The 22495-nt window shown below is 42.3% G+C and overlaps 1 protein-coding gene across 1 annotated transcript in view; it reads left to right on the forward strand.

The window, feature by feature from the left end:
• Nucleotides 1-847: 847 nt before the first annotated feature.
• The window catches only part of LOC149462103 (ADP-ribosyl cyclase/cyclic ADP-ribose hydrolase 1-like), a 63224-nt gene continuing 41576 nt past the window's right edge, over nucleotides 848-22495 (forward strand). Inside the window, 3 exon segments of the mRNA XM_089677441.1 lie at nucleotides 848-1047; nucleotides 1049-1116; nucleotides 19301-19430. Of these exon segments, the coding sequence (XP_089533567.1) occupies nucleotides 901-1047; nucleotides 1049-1116; nucleotides 19301-19430 (345 nt within the window). The 5' untranslated portion in view covers nucleotides 848-900.

Consider the following 22495-nt stretch of genomic DNA (forward strand, 5'->3'; position numbering starts at 1 on the left):
TGCCGAATGGTTCACGAAATAGTGGCATTTTTGTGGTGAAATTGGTCCCATAGGAATGAATGGTGGAATGTTCAAAACTAAAGTGTGAGCTGACAAAAGCTAGAGTGTGAGCTGAAAAATCAGGACATGATTTCTAAACTGACATCACTCCCTCATTTTCAAGCCCACCTACACAAATCTTATATCAAAACGTTCAGCTATCCCTGCTGCCACTAAAAATGCTAAGCCATAGTCCTGATAGTTTTCACAATATGACCATTTGTTTGCAACTCACGCCGCCCATTGACATTCATTGAAACTCCACTCTAGCCACCTCAAATTTGAAGGGCAATTTCTAAACTGCGACTGTGCCTTCATTGATAATATTTCAGAGACATACTATGCATCAAAATGTAGGTCTGGGTCTTGTACTGGTGGAGGCAAGAACACTTCACACAATTTCCCCAGAAATTGTAGCTTTTCTAGTTTGAAATATATTGAATATGGCCAAAAAGTGTAGCATTTCAAATATATGTCAATATGTTTGGAAAGAATATTTTAAAAATATATTTCAAATATATTTTTCTTCCATATGGGTATTGCTGGAACCAACAGATCCACAACTAAAATGTCAATATTGCTGTAGTCTGTGAGATGAAAGGTTCAAGCAGTGAGCATAGGGGAAATAAAGTTTGTGGGATGTTTCACTTTTTTTTTCTTTTAGAAACTTCTTGACATGCTGAGAGAGTTTGCCCTTTCAAATTTTCACAAAAGACCTGTCTGTATACGCTGTAAACAAGAGTGGGAGGGAGGGCCAAATAGAATATAAATTCAGCAGCAGCCGCTCACTGACTTGTCTGACTGTTCATACAGGCGTGGGTAGCACATTCGAAAGCTGCAGTCCTAATTAGCAGCCGTACTATGAATACAGGAGGGAGGATGAGCAGGCTCCTATGGAGAAAGAGTATACTTGCTCTGGCAGGTATAATTCTTGCATCCGGTTTTGGTGCTGCTGAGGCACAACGTAATTTGAAAGCACCAAAAAAAAGGTACACTGGGCCAGGAACCCACACCGAATCTGAGAAACATTATTATAGGACGGTGCTACCACTACATGTCCCTGTATCCAGCCACTGGGTGAGTTCAAGTGATTTCCTTATGCGTCACTGTAATGGTAATATTATTATTAATACTAATGTGTATGGTTTTTTTTGTTAGAGGGTCAGAGCACCAAAATACACATTTTTTTAGGTGAAAGACAACAAGTTGAATTATCCATTGTCCTTTGCAATGGATTCACACTTGAGCATGAAGAAAAAGAAGAAGAGAGTCACCCTCCGAGTCCAGTATGCAGGGAATATTTAATAGACCACAATCGTAATACTCACAATGTGAAGAATGTGTCCTGCATGGGTCCATCTGGTGGGGTGCTGGCCGCTTAGGAGGGTGACAGGGTCTCGGGCATCCTAAGCGGCCAGCACCCCATGAGATGGACCCCTGCAGGACACAGTAACGGTTTACTGATGGGCTTTCTAAACTTCTTCACATTGTGAGTTTTACGATTGTGGTCTATTAACCACTTCAATACCGGGCACTTTTACCCCCTTCCTGCCCAGGCCAACTTTCAGGTTTCAGCACTCTCACACTTTGAATGACAATTGCGCGGTCATGCAACACTGTACCCAAACTAAAATTTTATAATTTTGTTCACACAACTAGAGCTTTCTTTTGGTGGTATTTAATCACCACTGGGCATTTTATTCTTTGCTAAATTAACAAAAAAAGACCGAAAATCTTGAAAAAAAAAACCATGTTTTTCTTTGTTTCTGTTATAAAAGTTTGCAAATAAATAACTGTTCTTCATAAATTTAGGCCAACATGTATTCTGCTACATGTCTTTGGTGAAAATAACCCAAATCAGTATTTATTATTTAGTCTGTAGGAAAGTTATAGAGTTCAAAAACTGTGGGATATATCTGAAAATTGATCAATCCTGAAGTACTGACGGCCAGTCTAATTTCTTGAGGCTCAAAAATGTCAAAACAGTACAGGTATCCCCAAAATGACCCCTTTTTGCAAAGTAGACAGTCCGACGTATTTCATAACAGGCACGGTGAGTTTTTTGAAGTTGTAATTTTTTGTCATAATTTTTCGCAAAAAATTAAAAAAATTATTTTCCCAATTTTTTTTTAACATACTGTAACCAGTGCAGTACAGCATCAGCATATAACTGGTAAGCGGTGATCAGGGACAATGACTGGTGACAGTATGAAAAAAAAATAAAAAATTTTTTATTTATTTTTATTTTTTATTAAACTTTTTCTCTTTTTTTAAGATTTTTTTTTCATATTGTACTATGACCAAAGTAGTATAATGTTACCATAGTAACATTGTACTACTTTGGGGAAGTGATCAGTATTTTGTTCTTTTTTTACACAATTTGATTGCCTATAGCAAAGAATTCCTTTGCTATAAGCAAGCATTTAACTGAATGAAATTGAGTCATTCAGGTTTTTTTTGTTCTAATTAGCTGTGATTTGCCATGGCTAATCACATGACACAGATAGGCTGTGATTGGCCCAGCCTGTGCATGTGATCGCTGTGACCATTCACAGCAAGACACACTTATATACAATGGATGGCATGAAAGGAAGCCATCCATTGTATACAATTGTCATGTGACCTGCTGTGATTGATCACAGCAGGTCACATGGTACTGGCAACAGGGCTGGTACACAGATCTGTCATTGACCGTGTCCGAGGTACATGGCCGGAGACAGATCTCGCCACAGCGCACGCAGAACGCGATCCGGGAAGGACGTCATATGACGCCCTACTGGAGGGACAAAGTGTTCGCCTGGCTGTCATTTGACCATAGGCTGGGCGGCAAGTGGTTAAATATTCCCTGCATACTGCACTCAGAGGGCGCCTCTCCTTTTTCTTTTTGTATAGAGAGCTGGCTTACTCTGGGATGGCTGCTATCTGAAACGGTTACCATAGACTTTATTGGGACTTATGGACATATAACACTGGACATTAACCATTTGTGCGCTGAGATCTCTCCTCTATTCATACACTTGAGCATGTGCTCTTGGAACATTTTTTATTTGTTTTATTTGGCATTTTCAGGCTTGAGTGTTTTTGTTTCAGCCAATGGTTAGCTAGTTACTAGGAGGAGGAGCAATTGGTAGGCACAAAATCGCGCAAACAAAAATGAGCATTATGTGTTTTTTTTTTTTAATTGCTTAATTTTTTTTGAGCATTGAGTGACAGCACATTGCTCAGATGTGAATGGGTACAATAGGATAACATAGAAATCTTGTGTTGTGTGTTGAAGCACTTCAGGAAACACACTTCAGATCACTCAGGATTGAATGGGAGTTTAGGCTGGTCATAGACAAATCATTTTTTTTTGTTCAGCCAGTGGATTCCACCATCCACACATTAGTGGCAGATAGAGGAATTATTCCCAGGATTTACTAAAACTGGTGCACACAGAATCTGGAGCAGGTGAGGATTGTAACCAATCAGTTTCTAACTTCAGCTTGTTCAAATAAGTTTTGACAATAAAAACCTGGAAGCTGATTGGTTACTATACACAGCTGCTGCAGAATTTGTGTGCACCAGTTTTAGTAAATCTGCCAGCATGGACTCTCTGCTGTCAGAATACACTGATCACTGGCTGCAGCTGCAGATCGACAAAAAAAATCCACCAAGTCTATCTGACAGAAGTCAATATTTAGATTGAATTCTATTGAGCAGAAGTGGCCACATGTGTATAGAAAGTTGACTGGTCCTGCTGCGCTTTCTGAATTTCGATCCATCTATGACCACCTGTAAAGTGTTACTATAACCCAGGACCCTGCATTCACTATATCTGGTCTCCCTCAGTACACAGAACATGAAAATGCAAATATTTTAGTAAATATAAACTGCTAAATACCTTTCCTCATCAGCAGTTAGAGCAGTCTTGTGACTTTTATCAGTGTACAGCCGAGCACTGGTTAAAGCTTGTAGGAGGAGTTTTCTTTCTGCTCTAGGAGGAGGCAAAACCCCTGACCGCTGTCTGGACAGTGCTGATTGGCCCTATGCTGATCACATGCACTATCCAAAAAAAAAACAAAAAACTGAGCATGTGCAGCATGGCTACGGTTCAGTCTGTCTTATCAGGAGATAAGTTGTGAACATTTGAACAAGAGGAGGAGCAGAGAAGTCAGGATCAAATGGCCTTTTTACACAATGCAGAGGATTAACCCCTTAGGTTCCACAGTGAGTATAACAAGCATGCTTTACTGCATATACAGACTGATTTTGCTGCTGTGGGTTTAGTAACACTTTAAGTGTTTTATTAAGTTGATTTTAGTTATGTAACACCAGAAAGGTTTTACTGGGAGATTAAAGTAACCAATGGCTTATACAACCCAAATGAAGAATTCAAGTGGATTTTTGATAGCAACCCTTCCAAGAAAAGTAAAGTGTCTAGAATGATTTAGCTGTGAAAGAAGCATGTAAATACCTACCTAGTTGTTCGCACTGCAGATACTATACCAGGATGGTGTGAGCTAGAAGAGAGCACACGGGTGCCCTATACCAGGATGGTGTGAGCTAGAAGTGAGCACAGGGGTGCCCTATACCAGGATGGTGTGAGCTAGAAGAGAGCACACGGGTGCCCTATACCAGGATGGTGTGAGCTAGAAGAGAGCACACGGGTGCCCTATACCAGGATGGTGTGAGCTAGAAGTGAGCACAGGGGTGCCCTATACCAGGATGGTGTGAGCTAGAAGAGAGCACACGGGTGCCCTATACCAGGATGGTGTGAGCTAGAAGAGAGCACACGGGTTCCCTATACCAGGATGGTGTGAGCTAGAAGAGAGCACACGGGTGCCCTATACCAGGATGGTGTGAGCTAGAAGAGAGCACACGGGTGCCCTATACCAGGATGGTGTGAGCTAGAAGAGAGCACACGGGTGCCCTATACCAGGATGGTGTGAGCTAGAAGAGAGCACACGAGTGCCCTATAACAGGATGGTGTGAGCTAGAAGAGAGCACACGGGTGCCCTATACCAGGATGGTGTGAGCTAGAAGAGAGCCCACGGGTGCCCTATACCAGGATGGTGTGAGCTAGAAGTGAGCACACGGGTGCCCTATACCAGGATGGTGTGAGCTAGAAGAGAGCACACGGGTTCCCTATACCAGGATGGTGTGAGCTAGAAGAGAGCACACGGGTGCCCTATACCAGGATGGTGTAAGCTAGAAGAGAGCACACGGGTGCCCTATACCAGGATGGTGTGAGCTAGAAGAGAGCACACGGGTTCCCTATACCAGGATGGTGTGAGCTAGAAGAGAGCACACGGGTGCCCTATACCAGGATGGTGTGAGCTAGAAGAGAGCACACGGGTGCCCTATACCAGGATGGTGTGAGCTAGAAGAGCGCACACGGGTTCCCTATACCAGGATGGTGTGAGGCAGAAGAGAGCACACGGGTGCCCTATACCAGGATGGTGTGAGCTAGAAGAGCGCACACGGGTTCCCTATACCAGGATGGTGTGAGGCAGAAGAGAGCACACGGGTGCCCTATACCAGGATGGTGTGAGCTATAAGAGAGCACACGGGTTCCCTATACCAGGATGGTGTGAGCTAGAAGAGAGCACACGGGTGCCCTATACCAGGATGGTTGAGGTTTGAGGTGCCGGATAGGATTAGTTGCTGGCGCTGTGCAGGTAGGTGTAGGCTCTATAAAGCTCCATGTACACTGCAGCTGATAAACGCACGTTCAGGAGCTTTTATGAGTTTGTTTTCAGTAGCCCCTGAACTCTCCCTAATGTTTTCCTATGTGTCCATGTACACTATGTCGTTTACAGGCAGTTGAGTTTACAGTCTTTTTTTGAACGCACCAAACTTGCCTTCAGGAGTAGATTTTATCAGCGTTTCAAACGCCAAACGCTTGTAAACACGTCTAAACGTGGCTAACTCCGTTTATAAGCGTTTGCGTTTGGAAATGTTTTTTTAACTCTTCCATTTCCAGATGCTGTCCAGAGTCTTATTTCACCATGAAAAATGCATGCAAAGCGTTTTTCCGGTACTCAAATGGACCTGGTACACCATACTTTGAGGTTTTGCATGAAAGAAAATATGTTAGACACTGCGGCAATAATTTCTGCACAGAAATGAGCTGGAACACATCCAAACACCACAAAAACAAAAAGACAGCTAATCTCAACAAATACTGCTCTCTCTGCTTCTACTCTCTCCATTTCTCTCAAAATATCTGAAATAGTTAATAATTTACCATTTTCCAGTGCATTCTGGGCATTTGGGAGGTTCTCCTGTGCTTATCTTTAAAAAAGATTCTGAAAGCAAACGCGGCTAAATGCATAAACGTGGTATGCAAACGTGGCAAAACTGACGTTTTTAAACCTGCGTTTTCCTGCTGTCAATTTCCAGTGGTCAGAAGAGTTCTCCAAACGCACTGTACAGAACTACTTTGTATATTTAATGTATTTAAATGTATTTTAATGTATTTCGCAGTACAGAACGTCTTTATTTACAGATTCAGATTTCTGAATCAATCCTGTAAATGATTTGTACCTTTTCAAACATTAGGGTTGAGCAAAGGTATTGCCATTGCCAAAACTAACTGGTCAAATGTTTAATTTCATTATCTCATTTTAAAAACATACATTTTACAAGCAGCGTAACTATTTTAAAAAATGTCAGTGTGTTCAATGTGTCTTCTTTTTCTGATGGGAGCTGGTATTGCTACCTGTAAACGCATTTAAAGCTACAAATTAAATTCTTAAGCCCTGTACACACTGACACATCGCTGTAAGAAGACAAGCAATGTCAGTACAGAGATCTCCCCTGCTGTGCTATTGTGTTCTGATAGGTTGACAGCCCCCCCCCCTAGAGCATACCAGTCAGCCATTGGCTGAACGCACCGATCGGAAGCCGATTGGCAGACCTTTTTCTGTTTTGCCCCTTCGACAGATGCAGGACAAATATCTGCCTTCTGTCAGGCTGTCTGCTGTACACATGGGCCGAATGTTGGCTGGTTCCCGTTGAACAAGCTGATACCACCTGTGTGTATGGGGTTTTATGGTCCATTTTCTATCTAATCTGAAACAAATAGCCACTTGACCTCCGGAAGGTTTTACCAGGGCATTTTTTGCTATTTTTTGTGATACTTTAACTGGCAATTGTTCGGTCATGCAACAAGCTACCCAAATGAAATGTTTATATTTTTTTCACACAAATAGAGCTTTCTTTTGGTGGTATTTGATCACCACTGGGATTTAATTTTGTTATTATATAAATGAAAAAAGACCGAACGTCTGGAAAAAAAAACAATATTTTCTACTTTCTGTCATAAAACATATCCAATAAAAAATCTATTTTCTTCATAAATTTAGACCAAAATGTATTCTGCTACATGTCTCTGTTAAAAATAAATCCCAAAAAGTGTATATTTACTGCTTCCGCGCCGCTCTATAGCAGAAATACTGCTACAGGGCAGCACGGCTGTGCGAAATCACGTATATATATATATGTGATTTTGCATGTCCAGGTAGTTGGCGGCCTTGGCTTTTGATTACTGGGTCCCAGCCAGTAGATCTCTGAGTATCAGTAACAGGGGAGAGACCTCTAAGTAAACAATGCAGATCCCTCCCCTGTCAGCTCCTGCACACTGCATTGTAGTGTGAATTACAGTGTAAATCACAGACACACAGCACACATAGTAAAACAGCAGAGTTAACCCTTGGATCGCCCCAGATGTTAATCCCTTCCTACCCAGTGTCATTAGTACTGTGTCAGTGCTTTTTATTAGCACTGATCACTGTATTGGTGTCACTGGGGATGTCAGTGACAGTCAGTCCCCCCCCCCAGTGTCAGAATGCGTGCCGCAGTGCTGCAGTCCTGCTATAAGTCAATGATTGCTGTCATTACTAGTAGAAAAAAAATTCCAGTATATATCGCCATTTGTAAACGCTATAACTTTCACGTAAACTAATTCATTTACACGTCTTGCCATTTTTTTTAGCAAAGACATGTAGCAGAATACATTTATGACGGAATTTGATTTTTAAATTTTTTTTTACTGGACATGTTTAATAGCAAAAAGTCAAAAATATTGTTTTTTTTCAAAATAGCTGGTATTTTTTTGTTTATAACACAAAAAATAAAAACCGCACAGGCGATAAAACACCCCCAAAAGAAAGCTCCATTTGTGAAAAAAAAGGACTTAAATTTTATTTGGGTGCAGCATTGCATGACCACGCAATGATCAGTTAAAGTAAAGCAGCTCCATATTGCAAAAAATGGCCTGGTCAGAAAGGGGGGTAAATCCTCAGGAGGGCAAGTGGTTAACTGGTTTGTGCAAACGTTTATGCCTACTATGGTATATACAGTATACTAGAACTTGTGCAGCTGAGACACTATACTGGTAATGGCAGTGATCCGTGACTTATAGTGGGACTGTGATAGTGTGGTGGCCTATCTGGCACTAACTGACATCAATAGTGACACTAATACACTGATCAGTGTTAATACTGTACACTCTCACTGTACTAATGACACTGGATGGGAAGGAGTTAATATCAAGGAGCAATCAAAGGGTTAACTGTGTGCCTAACAAGTGTAATGTGTGTTGCTTTTAGCATGAGATGTGGCTGTCTTTTCTGTTATTGGACACAGCCGATCAGCAGGTCAGCAAACGTGCAAAGTTTATTTACATTGCTGAGCCTGCAGCTTCCGCTCGGTCACAGTAAATCTACTATGGCTGGGTGGCAAGTGGTTAACTTATAAACGTGGGTGTGACCTTTTCGTAAACATTTTGGTGTCCCTATTTCCCAACTAAGAAAGTTTAGAGATTTCAGCATAAATCTTGGGTTTGTACAGATTGGTACTGCAAGAATTGCTTGTTCTGGCTATCAAAGGCCATATTAACCATTCATGTGTATCTTTTTAGACTGATGCAGATTTCCATTGATATAAATGGAAATGCAATAGAGTAGGGGAACCCAACTTTTTTATACTCCTGATATGTGCCTGCTGTACCATATGTTCATAAGAAAAAGTATCCTGTTCTCTTTGTATTGCTTCCTTTGTGTGAAATCCCTACTGTTCCTGCCAGTCTCTTTGTTTTCCTATTTAAAACTGACCACACTAAGCAGGAGAGCAAAACATGGTCAGTTTTCTAGCTATGCTGGAAATCAGCCTGCTCTCCTCCAATGATCAGACTAGTCCTGACAGGACCCCCCCTCTCGCTCAGCCATTCACTGGGAAGATCAGTGTACTGCTGCTTCTCCTCCTGCAGCTCTCTGAGCTCCTTATGTTGCTGAGAGCTGAGGGTATGTAATCACTTTTAAAAATGGGAAAAAAAGGTGTTTGTTATTCTTTTTTCATTTCATTATTATTTTTAACCGAATGGGTTGTTTTACAAGGTGAGGGTTTTCATATACTTTAAACACGACGTTGACATGCTTTTTGAAGCATCTCCACTGATTTCAATGGAAAATTCACCAGGTAAAGATGAATATGTGCAAATGGATGCATTTGATGGGAGAGTGTGAGGATCTAGCAACTGTCCATTGCCACAGAAATACTGTAAAAGCGTCAATAAACCCCAAACCAAAAATGTAATATATTGCAGCTTACCAATCATCAGATGTAGTGGCTGCATTAGTTTTCTTTTTTAAGGCTTTTCCCCCTCTTTGTTTTAACACACTTCCTGTATTAGAGAGCCCCCACTCTGGATTAAGGAGCACAAAGGTCACCTTTGGACAACAGCATTGTCAGTCTGTGGGGAGGGAGATGTACTAGTAGATATAGATACACTAACACTTTAATGCCAAACTCCAGCTAACACTTTTTATGCATTTACAGAAAACTACGGGGCCATTCACAAAATGCAGCGCTTCTCGCGCATGCGCAGTGGGCACTCGGCTGTGAACCTGCAAGCTGTCACAGCCGGGTGCCCACACTAAAGATGCCGCACCAGGGAGAGAAGATGGCCGGTGAAACCAGCGGTGGTGCGGACACCACTGGACCGAGGGACAGGTAAGTGACTGTATTTTAAAAGTCAGAAGCTACAGTTTTTGTAGCTACTGACTTTTATTTTATTTTTTTTTTTCAGCTGGAACTCTGCTTTAACTCCTGAAGGCACAAGAAGGGTAATTACAGGGGTTAGACAAAAAAAATGGAAACACTACTTGATTTATAAGTGTGAAAGTGATGACATCTTCAAAGAGGGCAAATTGTCAGTGCCCACTGGTGCCTCTGTGACTGAAGTTGCCAATTTAGTTTGCTGTGTCGCGAGGTACAGGATCAAAGGTTATGACGGCATATACAGTTTCCGGGAAAATGTTGTCTGATAAGCATAAGCACGGTGGACATGGTCAACTGACCGAAAGAGACAGAAGGACATTGTGCAGGATTGTGACCCGGAATAAGAAAGCAACTGCTGCAAGAGTTACTGCAGAGTTCAATCCCAGTCCCACGAAGACTGAGATTGAGCTCTGCAGTCACTTTTTCAGCTTTGACATGACTCTGTACTAGTAGTAGCACATGCAGTAAATGACGAAAGTTAGGCTGCCCACCTGTTAGCTAGGGGTCTAATGGAAGCAAAAGAATGTTACATCACTTCCACTTTTAACGTGAAACATGTCATCCCTTCCTCCTAGATTGTAAGCTCTAATGAGCAGGGCCCTCTGTTTCCTCCTGTACCAAATTGTACAGTAACTGTAATGTCTACCTTCGTTTTGTAAAGCGCTGCGCAAACTGTTGGCGCTATATAAATCCTGTATACTAATAATAATCACTTTCACACCTGCAAATCATGTAGTGTTTCCATTTTTTTGTCCATCCACTCTATGTTCAAGTTAAAGAGAGGCTCAGGCTTTCATATGGGTGGTTAGAAAGCTCTGTAGCTTTGGGCCCTGGATTGGATTCCCACCACTGACTGCTTTGTGCAGGATGTATAGTATTTATGTCCCACATGTGACTTTGATACAAGTGCACCTTTTTTCCCACATGGAAGAAAAATATATTTGAAATATATTTAAAAAATATTCTTCCCAAATATATTGCCATATACTTAAAATATTACAATTTTGGCCATATTCAATGTATTTCAATATATATATATATATATATATGTATATATATATATATATATATATATCTATATCATGTTGAAATGCGTTTTTATTACAAAATATATGAAAAATATATATTTTTAAATATATTCTTCAAATTTTTTTTAACATATAAAAAAGTAATTTAACATATATTTTTTACATATATTTATAAATGCATTCCAAAAATGCAGATTTGTATTTTTAAAGACGTGGTATATTTGAAATGTATTTTTAAAATAAAAAACAAAAATGTACTTTCAAAATATATTTAAAAAAATCTCTCTCTCTCTCTCTCTCTCTATATATATATATATATATATACACATATATATATATACACATACCCATATATACACATACATATATATATAGAGAGAAAGAGAGAGAGAGAGATTTATTGAAATATATTGTATATGGCCAAAAGTGTAGTATGGCAATATATTTGGGAAGAATATGTTTAAAATATATTTCAAATATATTTTTCTACCATATAGGTTGTCTCATAGTCTTATAAAAACTGGTAATAAAAGTACGAATTTACTGAAAAATGTAACATGGATCAGAAAAGTTGATGGCCCACCTCGTTTGCTTCAGTATAAACTACTGATACAATGTCTGTCGCTTTTTTGCAATTTGGATAGAGTAGGCATGGAGAAGACTCCTGCCCTGTCCTGTCTGTGTCCTGTTGGAGAGATTTCTTTTTACATCCTGTCTTACTGCTCGTTCACACTGGAATGTGGTGTGGAAGAGCCTCGTTCCCATGAAGCTTCCTGCACCGCATTCTGATTGCAATGCCCTTGCGATCTGCTGCAGGGGCCAGATAAAGTTAACGACACCCCAAACACAGGTCGCAAAAGCATTGTGTTTGTCTGTACCAGCCTGCACCAAGCCGCAGGGTACAAAGAGCCATGTGATGTGGTTGCTGTGCATTTAAAAAAAGTAGTGCATGCACTATTAGTTTCACCCCATTCAAATCGCAGCACATAGACCCGCATATGAATTGCACAGGAAGGCACAGCACATTCCTATGTGATTCATATCAGGGCATAGTGTGAACCGGCCCTTAGAGACACAGCGGGAAGAATAAATAAATACATCCAAATCTCCTCTTAGACAGCTGTCACCATAACAGGTATTCCAGCTGAAATATGTATCTCTACCTCCTGTTCTGTTCTGTTTTTTTCTGGAAAAAATGGCCACAAGGACAAACAAAAGGAGTGAATCTCTCCAGCAGCGACATGGACAGCAATAAAACCTGACAGGGGCTCTAACCCTTCCACATTTTATCCAAACGCTAAGGACCCATAGAAAGGAAAGGAAAGGCAAGCAGATCAGTGCAAGGCAGTCAACTACTTTGGTCCCACATTAACAGCTCATTTAAGAGAGGACACAGGCTGTGTAGACTCTGAGGAAGAGGTTCTGCCTCGAAACGCGTCAGCCATTTAGAGACCTACAGTCTCCCAACAGCCACCATCTAGGGAGATTGGACCATGCTGTCTTTTTTGTGATGTGTCTGGATTTTATCCTTTTATGAGTATACTACTTTTTATTCAATAAATCTCATTTTTAGAAGGTAATGCACTAGGCCTGTGCGCCCTCTGTTTGTTTCTTTACACACAACTACTTCCCTCCTGCAAGTCACACAGGGCCATTGAAAAGGGAGTACCGCTGGGGCTAGTATGGGGTCCAGGCGAGGGGGGGGATCAGATGTGGGCAGGGAGGGCGTGGCGGGGCAGGCAATTACTGGAACCCATCCCCTGTATGGCTCTCTGCAGCAGCTGAAATCTGGCAAGAGGGAGAGGATTCACACTGTACATGCACCAGCAACCACACAGAGCTTTATAAATGAACTCCGTACAGTTTTGTTGTTTTGATCTAGCAGGAGTTTTGTAAGTCTTGTTGTGTTTGTGTCCAATAATAATGATTTTAGTGTGAGCCCACACAAGGTGCCCCCATGGAAAACAGCTTTCCATGGGGGCACCTGCCAAGCAGGAGCCTGGAGCACTGGTGGGGGATCCTAGAAGAGGAGGATCCAGGCTGCTCTGTGCAATACCATTGCACAGAGCAGGTACGTATAGCATGTTTGTTATTATAGTGAAAAAAAAAATGAGTGAAGCTTTTAATGTCGCCTTAAGTCATTGCAGAGTGTTCTGCAGTGTGGGGGTTCCTGGGACAATGTAGAAGACATCCATATGTACACGCTGCCCCCAAAGTTTGTCTGTTACGCAATCCTTTTGCAGGACTGGAAATTGTATTTGTTTGAAAGGGTCAGCAAATTATCCTGGAATAGAATGTAAATTCCTTTACAGGCAGAAACTAATGTGAATGGCCCCGAATACACTGTAAATGGACGATTACACTAGGTCAGTGGTGCTCAAAAGTAATTGTAACTATTATGTAGGTGTGCGGCTCTGACACGCGAGACAGTGAGTTTGATGTGTGAAAATGATGGACAGATATGATAAGGATGTCAGGTTTTGGGCAGCTACCGTCATATGTGACCAGAATGGACATGGCGACCTTGGTATGTGGCCTTAGATCGCAGAAGAAAAACATTTGACATTATTTTTTCATACAGTACCATACTATTAACCTGTCAAATCTTCAGCCTGGGTTCACAATGATGCGGTGCAAAATTTGCAGCGTTTTCTGTGCAAATTCTGCACCGCATTACAATCGCACCCCGTTCATGCGAACTGCTGCGGGTGTGTGTGTTAACAACACCCTGAAATCGGTGTGCAAAACGTGGTGCGATGTGCAGAATTGGATCGCATAGGTGTGAATACCCATGCGGTCCGATTCTAGTGCGTGCCAAAAAAAGGGTCCTGCGCTATTTTGGTGTGGATGTGGTGCGATTGGAGCCATACAAAATGTATAGCTTCTATCGCACCGCACACAAATCGCACAGAAATTTGCACAGAAATGTGGTGCGGTTCCTGTGCGTATCACATGCGATATACCGTACCGCACCCATCCTCATACTTAATGGTATTTTGGTATATTTTAAAGATCAGTGATGGTGTGTGTTAGCAGATTCTTGAATTTCAAAGTGCTTTGTTGTGCTTAGCATTTGCAGAACATGTCTATGCCTTTCTTTGTGTATCTGCCTGAATTGTGTTGCATGAAGCCTGAATAAAGAACATCATTACTATCTGTTAGTCTTTGTTGTTTAACTATTATGTCTATAATACTGCACCTGGATGATGCAGGACACTTACTGGAAACAAATTCAGGCTCTGTGTACACTAGCATTTTTTGTAAGCTCTTAGAACAGTGGTTCTCAACCTTTCTAATGTCGTGACCCCTTAATACAGTTCCTCATGTTGTGGTGACCCCCAACCATAAAATTATTTTCGTTGCTACTTCATAACTGTAATTTTGCAGTGGGAGGACTAGTGCCCCATCACTGATGTCAGTGGGATGAATAGTGTCCCATCGTTGGTATCAGTGGGAGGAATAGTGCCCCATCATTGGTGACAGTGGGAGGAATAGTGTCCCATCATTGGTGTCAGTGGGAGGAATAGTGTCCCATCATTGGTGTCAGTGGGAGGAATAGTGCCCCATCATTGGTATCAGTGGGAGGAATAGTGCTCCATCATTGGTGTCAGTGGGAGGAATAGTGTCCCATCATTGGTGTCAGTGGGAGGAATAGTGCCCCATCATTGGTATCAGTGGGAGGAATAGTGCCCCATCATTGGCATCAGTGGGAGGAATAGTGCCCCATCATTGGCATCAGTGGGAGGAATAGTGCCCCATCATTGGCGTCAGTGGGAGGAATAGTGCCCCATCATTGGCGTCAGTGGGAGGAATAGTGCCCCATCGTGGGTGTCAGTGGGAGGAATAGTGCCCCATTGTGGGTGTCAGTGGGAGGAATAGTGCCCCATTGTGGGTGTCAGTGGGAGGAATAGTGCCCCATTGTGGGTGTCAGTGGGAGGAATAGTGCCCCATTGTGGGTGTCAGTGGGAGGAATAGTGCCCCATTGTGGGTGTCATTGGGAGGAATAGTGCCCCATTGTGGGTGTCATTGGGAGGAATAGTGCCCCATTGTGGGTGTCATTGGGAGGAATAGTGCCCCATTGTGGGTGTCATTGGGAGGAATAGTGCCTCATCATTGGTGTCAGTGGGAGGAATAGTGCCCCATCATTGCATTGGTGTCAGTGGGAGGAATAGTGCCCCATCATTGGTGTCAGTGGGAGGAATAGTGCCCCATCATTGGTGTCAGTGGGAGGAATAGTGCCCATCATTGGTGTCAGTGGGAGGAATAGTGCCCCATCATTGGTGTCAGTGGGAGGAATAGTGCCCCATCATTGGTGTCAGTGGGAGGAATAGTACCCCATCATTGGTGTCAGTGGGAGGAATAGTGCCCCATCATTGGTGTCAGTGGGAGTAATAGTGCCCCATCATTGGTGTCAGTGGGAGGAATAGTGCCCCATCATTGGTATCAGTGGGAGGAATAGTGTCCCATCATTGGTGTCAGTGGGGAGAATACTGCCCCATCATTGGTGTCAGTGGGAGGAATAGTGCCCCATCATTGATGTCAGTGTGGTGGAGGGGGGAATAGTGCCCCATCATTGGGGTCAGGGGGGGGAATAGTGACCCATCATTGGTGTCAGTGGGGGGGGGGGAAATAGTGTCCCATCGTTGGTGTCGGTGGGGGGAGGAATAGTGCCCCATTCTTGGTGTCAGTGGGGGGAGGAATAGTGCGCCATCGTTGGTGTCAGTGGGGGGAGGAATAGTGCCCCATCGTTGGTGTCAGTGGGGGGAGGAATAGTGCCCCATCGTTGGTGTCAGTGGGGGGAGGAATAGTGCCCCATCGTTGGTGTCAGTGGGGGGAGGAATAGTGCCCCATCGTTGGTATTAGTGACACAAATGATGGGGCACTATCCCTCCCACTGACACCAATGATACTTACCTTGCTGACTCCTGCTCCAGCCTGGGCTTGCTCTCTCCCTCTCCCATCTACAGCCTGCATACCTGGCTGCAGCAGCAAAATTTGTACTTACCTGTCAGCTGTCTTCCTTCTCTGGCCTCTCTCTTCACTCGCTCCTGCAGCTCCCTCGATCTTCTTTGATCTCCGCGCGCTGCCGCTCGGCTCCTCCTCTCCAAGCTCCACCTCCTCGCCGGTGATTGGCCGCCTGTGTGCCTTTCCTGAGCTACAGTTCCGGTGGCCAATCAGCGGCGAGGAGGCGGAGCTGTTGAGTGATCCCGGAGGTGTGGCGAGGTGACAGGGGCAGCGTATCATCCCGCCCACACATCGCCTGAGACAGGAGCGGTGTTTCGGTTCCTAAGACCATCGGAAATATGTGTTTTCCGATGGTCTTAGGCGACCCCTGTGAAATGGTCGTTCGACCCCCAAAGGGGTCGCGACCCCCAGGTTGAGAACCGCTGTCTTAGAAGATAATATGAGCATTTTTTTCTGCTCCTAGAAGCTAATAGTGTTATCCTATGTGTCCATGCACACTATTTTATGCTAGAAGCATTTTTCTAGGAACAGAATAAAATTGTTTTTGTAGAGTTTTTAAGAGCATTTTCCTGGCAGAAACAAAATGCTGAATGCTCCTAAATGCTACTAAAATGCTCTCAACAGTATCTGGTCCCTACACGTCTTGCTAAAATGTACCCTTCTGTGTCACGCAGCTGTTTTCGACATTGTGGACAAGAGGGTACTATGCTCCACATATGGTGGAGATGCCCTGTGGTGACTAGGTTTTGGATCCGTTTATTTAATTTCCTTTATTCGGTAACGGGGGGTTAATATTCGTCGATCCCCTGAAATAGCTCTATTTCATTTATTGCCCACTGATATTCCTAAGAAATCGTTTATACTGATTCTTTATATCCTGTTGGCGGCGAGAATTACGATAGCCAAACGCTGGAAACAGTCAACAATTTCGCTGGAATCAGTCAAGCAGAAACGTAATTGGATTATGATTAACAATAAACTTACTGGGATACTTAACCTCCCTGGCGGTATTCCCGAGTGTAGCTCGGGGTAAAATTTCAGTACCAAAAGCGGTAACCCTAAGCTACACTCGGGCTTACCATGTGGCGTTGCTCAGGGATTCCCTGCAGCGCTTACCTTGTCCTTCGCTCCCGCAATGTGTTCCCTGCAGCGTCCTCGGCCATCTCCTCCGGCCGATGCCGGCATCCGGCTTCCGTGTTCTGGTCCCTGTGACGTCGGGACGTACGAGCGCCGGAACCGGCGGCAAATTTGAAATTTTTAAAAAATTTAATTTTTTTAAAATGATTATTACATAGTGAAACATTGCTGTTTCAAACCATTTCACATACATTTTGTCCCTACTGCTTTGTCCTGTGCCCTGCCTGCATTTTGACTGTTCTTTCTGCCTGGAAACTGGGAAAAGTCCATGGTGTCCAAAAAGCATCTCTTTAGGTCAAAATCGGTTTTAGACCAGCTACAGAACAGCGATAGTAAATCAGAACCACTTGCAGAATTAAGTGATAGTGATTTGTGGGGAAATTCGTCATCAGACACTGAAAACGATTTTGCAACTTTGCTCAGTGATGTGCGAACTTGGTGCTATATTTCAAATTTCATTGTTTTTGGTTTGATTATATTATTGAATTAAATTTATTATTATTATATTATTATTTTTATGATTATTTATTAAATTATAATTTATGATTTTGTGTTTCAAGTTTTATCATATCCGGAATGTTTACTAGACTCTTGTTCAGACAGATTTCAGTGAGTTATTCCTTTCAGCACCAAAAATCTGAAATAATCATACTGCCAGGGAGGTTAACAACAATACTTCTACATTTGAGAGCGCTTGGGATCCATGGATTCAGTACATTTCTGCTATTTCACGGACTCTTGGCTGGCCCTCTCTTGTATTTCTTTTCTGAGTTTTATTGTTTATTTTCTTCTTCAGTTCTTTCCTCATTTTTTGTTCTCTATATTTTTGTCTATTATTTTAATGATATTATTCATATCACCTTGTTTATGGAGCAATTTGCTCATAATCGATCAAACTTTGTTTGTGCTACCAGTGTATTCCTCATTACGCTCTATTGGTCGATTTTTTTTGTTATGTTGCTACATATTGTACTTGAATTTACTGTTTTATTGCTTATGTTCTGCAACTCGTCATGTTGGTGGGTTGCATCTCCTGTCTTTCTGTATAATGTTTCTAAAAATAATTAATAAATATATTGAAATATAAAATGCTCTTAACAGCTTTTTTGAGTGTTTTTTTTGTTCTGTACAATAAGTCCTTATGTACACGTTAGAAAAAACTCTATTAGAAGCCTTCCTCCTGGCAGCAGCGTTTTTTCAGAAAAAACGCCTGACACTTGTAAAAGTATCTAACACTTTTACAAGCGTTTAGGAGCTTTTACAGGTGTCAGTTGCTTGGGTGCTTTTTCATTTCAACATTTCATAATTTATTCTGGCCATTGAAATGAATAAACGCTCAGGAGCTAAGCATACCTAGCGTTAACAGGCGTTTAAGTATGTTTAGATGTGTTTACATGCGTCAAGCATTTTTCTGCCAAAACGTTCCTGCCACTAAAAGCTGCTAAACGTCTATGTGTGCATGGACACATAGGATAACATGGAAGGCTGTTTAACCACTTGCCCTCCAGAGCAGGGGCGGACTGACAACTCATGGGGTCTCTGGGCATTAGGGGATCATGGGGCCCCTGTGTCCTTGCCCAAACTCAAAAAATCCTATGAAAAAGGTACCAAGGGCATCTCATGGGGCCCCCTACTGACCCCGGGCCCTTGGCCAGTGCCGGAGTTACCAAATGGTCAGTCCGTCCCCGCTCCAGAGGATGTACCCCCCCCCCTTCCCGAACAGGCCATTTTTTGCAATACGGCGTTTCGTTACTTTGACAATTGCACGATCATGCAACGCTGCGCCCAAATGAAATTTAGGTGCACAAATAGAACTTTCTTTCATTGGTATTTGATCGCCTGTGCATTTTTATTTTTTTGATGACTTTTTGCTAGTATAAAAATTTTTAAAAAAAATCTAATTTTGTCATAAAGTTTGGACAAAATCTATTCTGCTACATTTGCTAAAAAAAAAATCTCAATATGTAGGGGTTTCCTAATTTAGAGGTTCAGATTTAAAAGCAAGTCATTGTTAGGAATGCCTCTTATTGTGACACATTTAGTCTGTATACAAAAGCACACAGTTATCTGTTTGTTTCCTCCTAAAGGGTGAAGGACTGCAGTGGAGTATGGCAAGAGCTAACAGATGCAGTATTTAGGAAAGAGCCATGTAATATCACGGAGGAAGACTACAAAAAACTAGCCCAAGTGACTGCACAGACCATACCATGTGATAAGGTAATGACATTTAATCATCTTACAAACCCACACACAATTAGGAAGGTTAGTGACACATGGACATCAACACATGGACATCAACACATGGACATCAACACATGGACATCAACACATGGACATCAACACATGAACATCAACACATGAACATCAACACATGGACATCAACACATGGACATCAACACTACCTTCTCCATCCATCAGCCTTTGACCTGAATGTTGTTGGAGATGTGGACTGTGCTGTGTCAATAGTTGCAATGATTTGACTTGGCAAGAAAGCATTGTCAGCACAGACTGAAAAGAGCCTAAAAACACAAGTGTTGGACCATATTCTGCACCCAGCACCTAAATAAACCCAGCTTAAACCTGGCCATACAGTACATGGATCGAAATTTGGGACTAGACAAATTTCATGCCATGTATGGCCACTCTGGTTGTACACAAGTCAGTCTATCATGTACAACCAGCCTGTTGGAAAATGCTCTCTCGATCAGCGCTCCCGGCTACAGCCGGCGGTGCTGATTAGTGTATTCTGATGGTGGGGTAGTCTCTCTGCTGTCAGAATGCAAATGCTCAGTGGGAGGGATTTCCCCATCCACATCGAGTGTGTGGATAGGGGAACTGAGTCATTTTCTTTCATTCAACCCGTCAGGGTTGTCAAACTGGCAGCCCTCCACCTGTTGTGAAACTACAAGCCCCATCATGCCTCTGCCTTTGGGAGTCATGCTTGTAACTGTCACTCTTGCAATGCCTCATGAGACTTGTAGTTTGGAAACAGCTGGAGGGCCACCAGTTTGACACCCATGCGCTAGATGAACAAAAAAATGGCTCATGTATGGACAGTCCTAGGCTAGCCATACACATTAAAGAGGAATTAAATCCAAAACCAAAAATGTAATATATTGCAGCTTACCAATCATTAGATGTGTTCTTTTATAGGAGTTCTTCCCTCTGTTTTTACCTGGTGATCTGGCCAGTAACACATCTCCTGTTCTAGAGTGCCCTCACTCTGGATGAAGGTGCACAGGAGGTACTTTTGGACAGCGGCATTGTCAGTCTGGGGGAAGGGGAGTGTTAGATGCACTAGCAGATTTAAATACATAAACAAATTGAAGCCAAACTCCAACTCACACTTTATAAGTAGTTACAGCGAACAGTTTTCTCCTTTTGGGATAAAGGTTTTAAATAAATAAATAAAAGCTTATCATTGTAAGCACCCCTGTCAGTGCTACATATTTTGTCTCATCGCTAACTTCAAGGGAGCTTATTCTTTTGAAAAACAGCTTCCAGGCTGGATCACCAGATGAAAATGGAAGAAGCCTAAAAAAGAAAACCAATGCAGCCTAACATCTAAGAGTCAGTAAGCTGCAATATAATAAAAGTAAGTTTTCTTTTGGGTTTAATACTGCTTTAAGATTTCTCTCATTCATCAATAGATTCCCCCATCCATGATAAACAGGGAAGAGTGAGGAATCTCCCTTGCCGGCTATTATATTGTGACAGCTGCTGCTCCTGCAACTGTGACAATACCTGATATCTGATTGGCTGCAGTCACTGTTCAACCTAGAATTTTACGCAGATTCTTTGATTTTCAAATCTAATTTTGTCAAGTCAGGTAGTGCCAAGAGTACCACCCGTGACCTGAATTTCAATAGAAAGTTCCAGCTGTATATGGCCAGCATTAGAATTAGAGACAAAGATCCCTCGGCTCTTCATTTTGGAGTGATGGTCCCTCTTCGGCAGCAGATCCATCTGTTATTCTGTCCACCTCTAGGTCTTATGTATGGACCTGTAGAAGCAAATGTGCTATTTATCAAAGCTGAATTCCAGGTATGAAATGTAAAAAATGTAGTGAGCGCTCCTGTATAATAATAAAGTAAGCAGCTAATAGCACTAAAAGGAGATCACAACCGCCTTAAGTAAAAGAAAATAGATAAAGTGCAGCGCTAAAATCAACAAGCAGAGAAATCGATCTAAAAAGTTTGATCTAAAAAGTTTGATCTGAAATTTGTTATCAAATGTTCGTTTAGTTCATCAATATGATATTAAAGTCGGCACAGCTATGAGGAATCCGGAAGAAATGGCAAAAATGCGCACTCACCGACCGCGCATAGGAAATGCGCATGTGTGTATTAAATTCCACAGATATCGATCTCCCTCAGGAAGGGATGTCATCAAAACGATAGTCTGCTGGGCTCACAGGACCTCCTTAGGATCAGGATGGCTCAACCGGATAAAGAATCCCTCCAGGTGAAGGCTTCCCTCCTCTGGATGTAGTATAAATTGGAAGCTGTGTCTGCTGACCCCTCAATGAGGGGCAAAAAGGGGAAGAGTACCCATAGTGTAGTATGTCAAAAAACTTTATTGGTAACAAACTTAGTGCAGGGTAGATCTGTATAGGTGCTGGCAAATGCCAAGAAATATAATGCAGGAAAACAAAGGGTTAAAAAAGTTACTGACCCTGAATAGTAGAATGGCCACCAGACCTCCTCGTGGTCTGTGCGGCAATAAGGCGTCACAGGCTGTCAGTTCCTCCTGAGGCCTTTCGTGCTAAGGTACATCATCAGAGGGGACACTGTGAGCCCAGCAGACTATCGTTTGATGACATCCCTTCCTGAGGGAGATCGATATCTGTGGAATTTAATACACACATGCGCATTTCCTTTGCGCGGTCGGTGAGTGCGCATTTTTGCCATTTCTTCCGGATTCCTCATAGCTGTGCCCACTTTAATATCATATTGATGAACTAAACAAACATTTGATAACAAATTTCAGATCGAACTTTTTAGATCGAACTTTTTAGATCGATTTCTCTGCTTGTTGATTTTAGCGCTGCATTTTATCTATTTCCTTCGAATTCCAGGTATGGTTTGTATTGCATAGTTACATTGGTCCACTTTGTGAACCTCTTTTCTTCTAACTTCAAGTCATGGCCAACTGTCCTCTTCAGGGACCTTAGTGTGTGAATAATGTAGTCCTTCTGTGGCTCCGCCATACAAACCCCTCTTTACATCAGAGCACAAGAAATGGCAAATACTGAATGATAAATAGTAATCCAATACTGTGTA

Source organism: Staurois parvus, unplaced genomic scaffold (assembly GCF_062004578.1).
Source record: "Staurois parvus isolate SC_StPar_1 unplaced genomic scaffold, SC_StPar_1.0 ptg000186l, whole genome shotgun sequence".
In the NCBI taxonomy this organism is placed as follows: Eukaryota; Metazoa; Chordata; class Amphibia; order Anura; family Ranidae; genus Staurois; species Staurois parvus.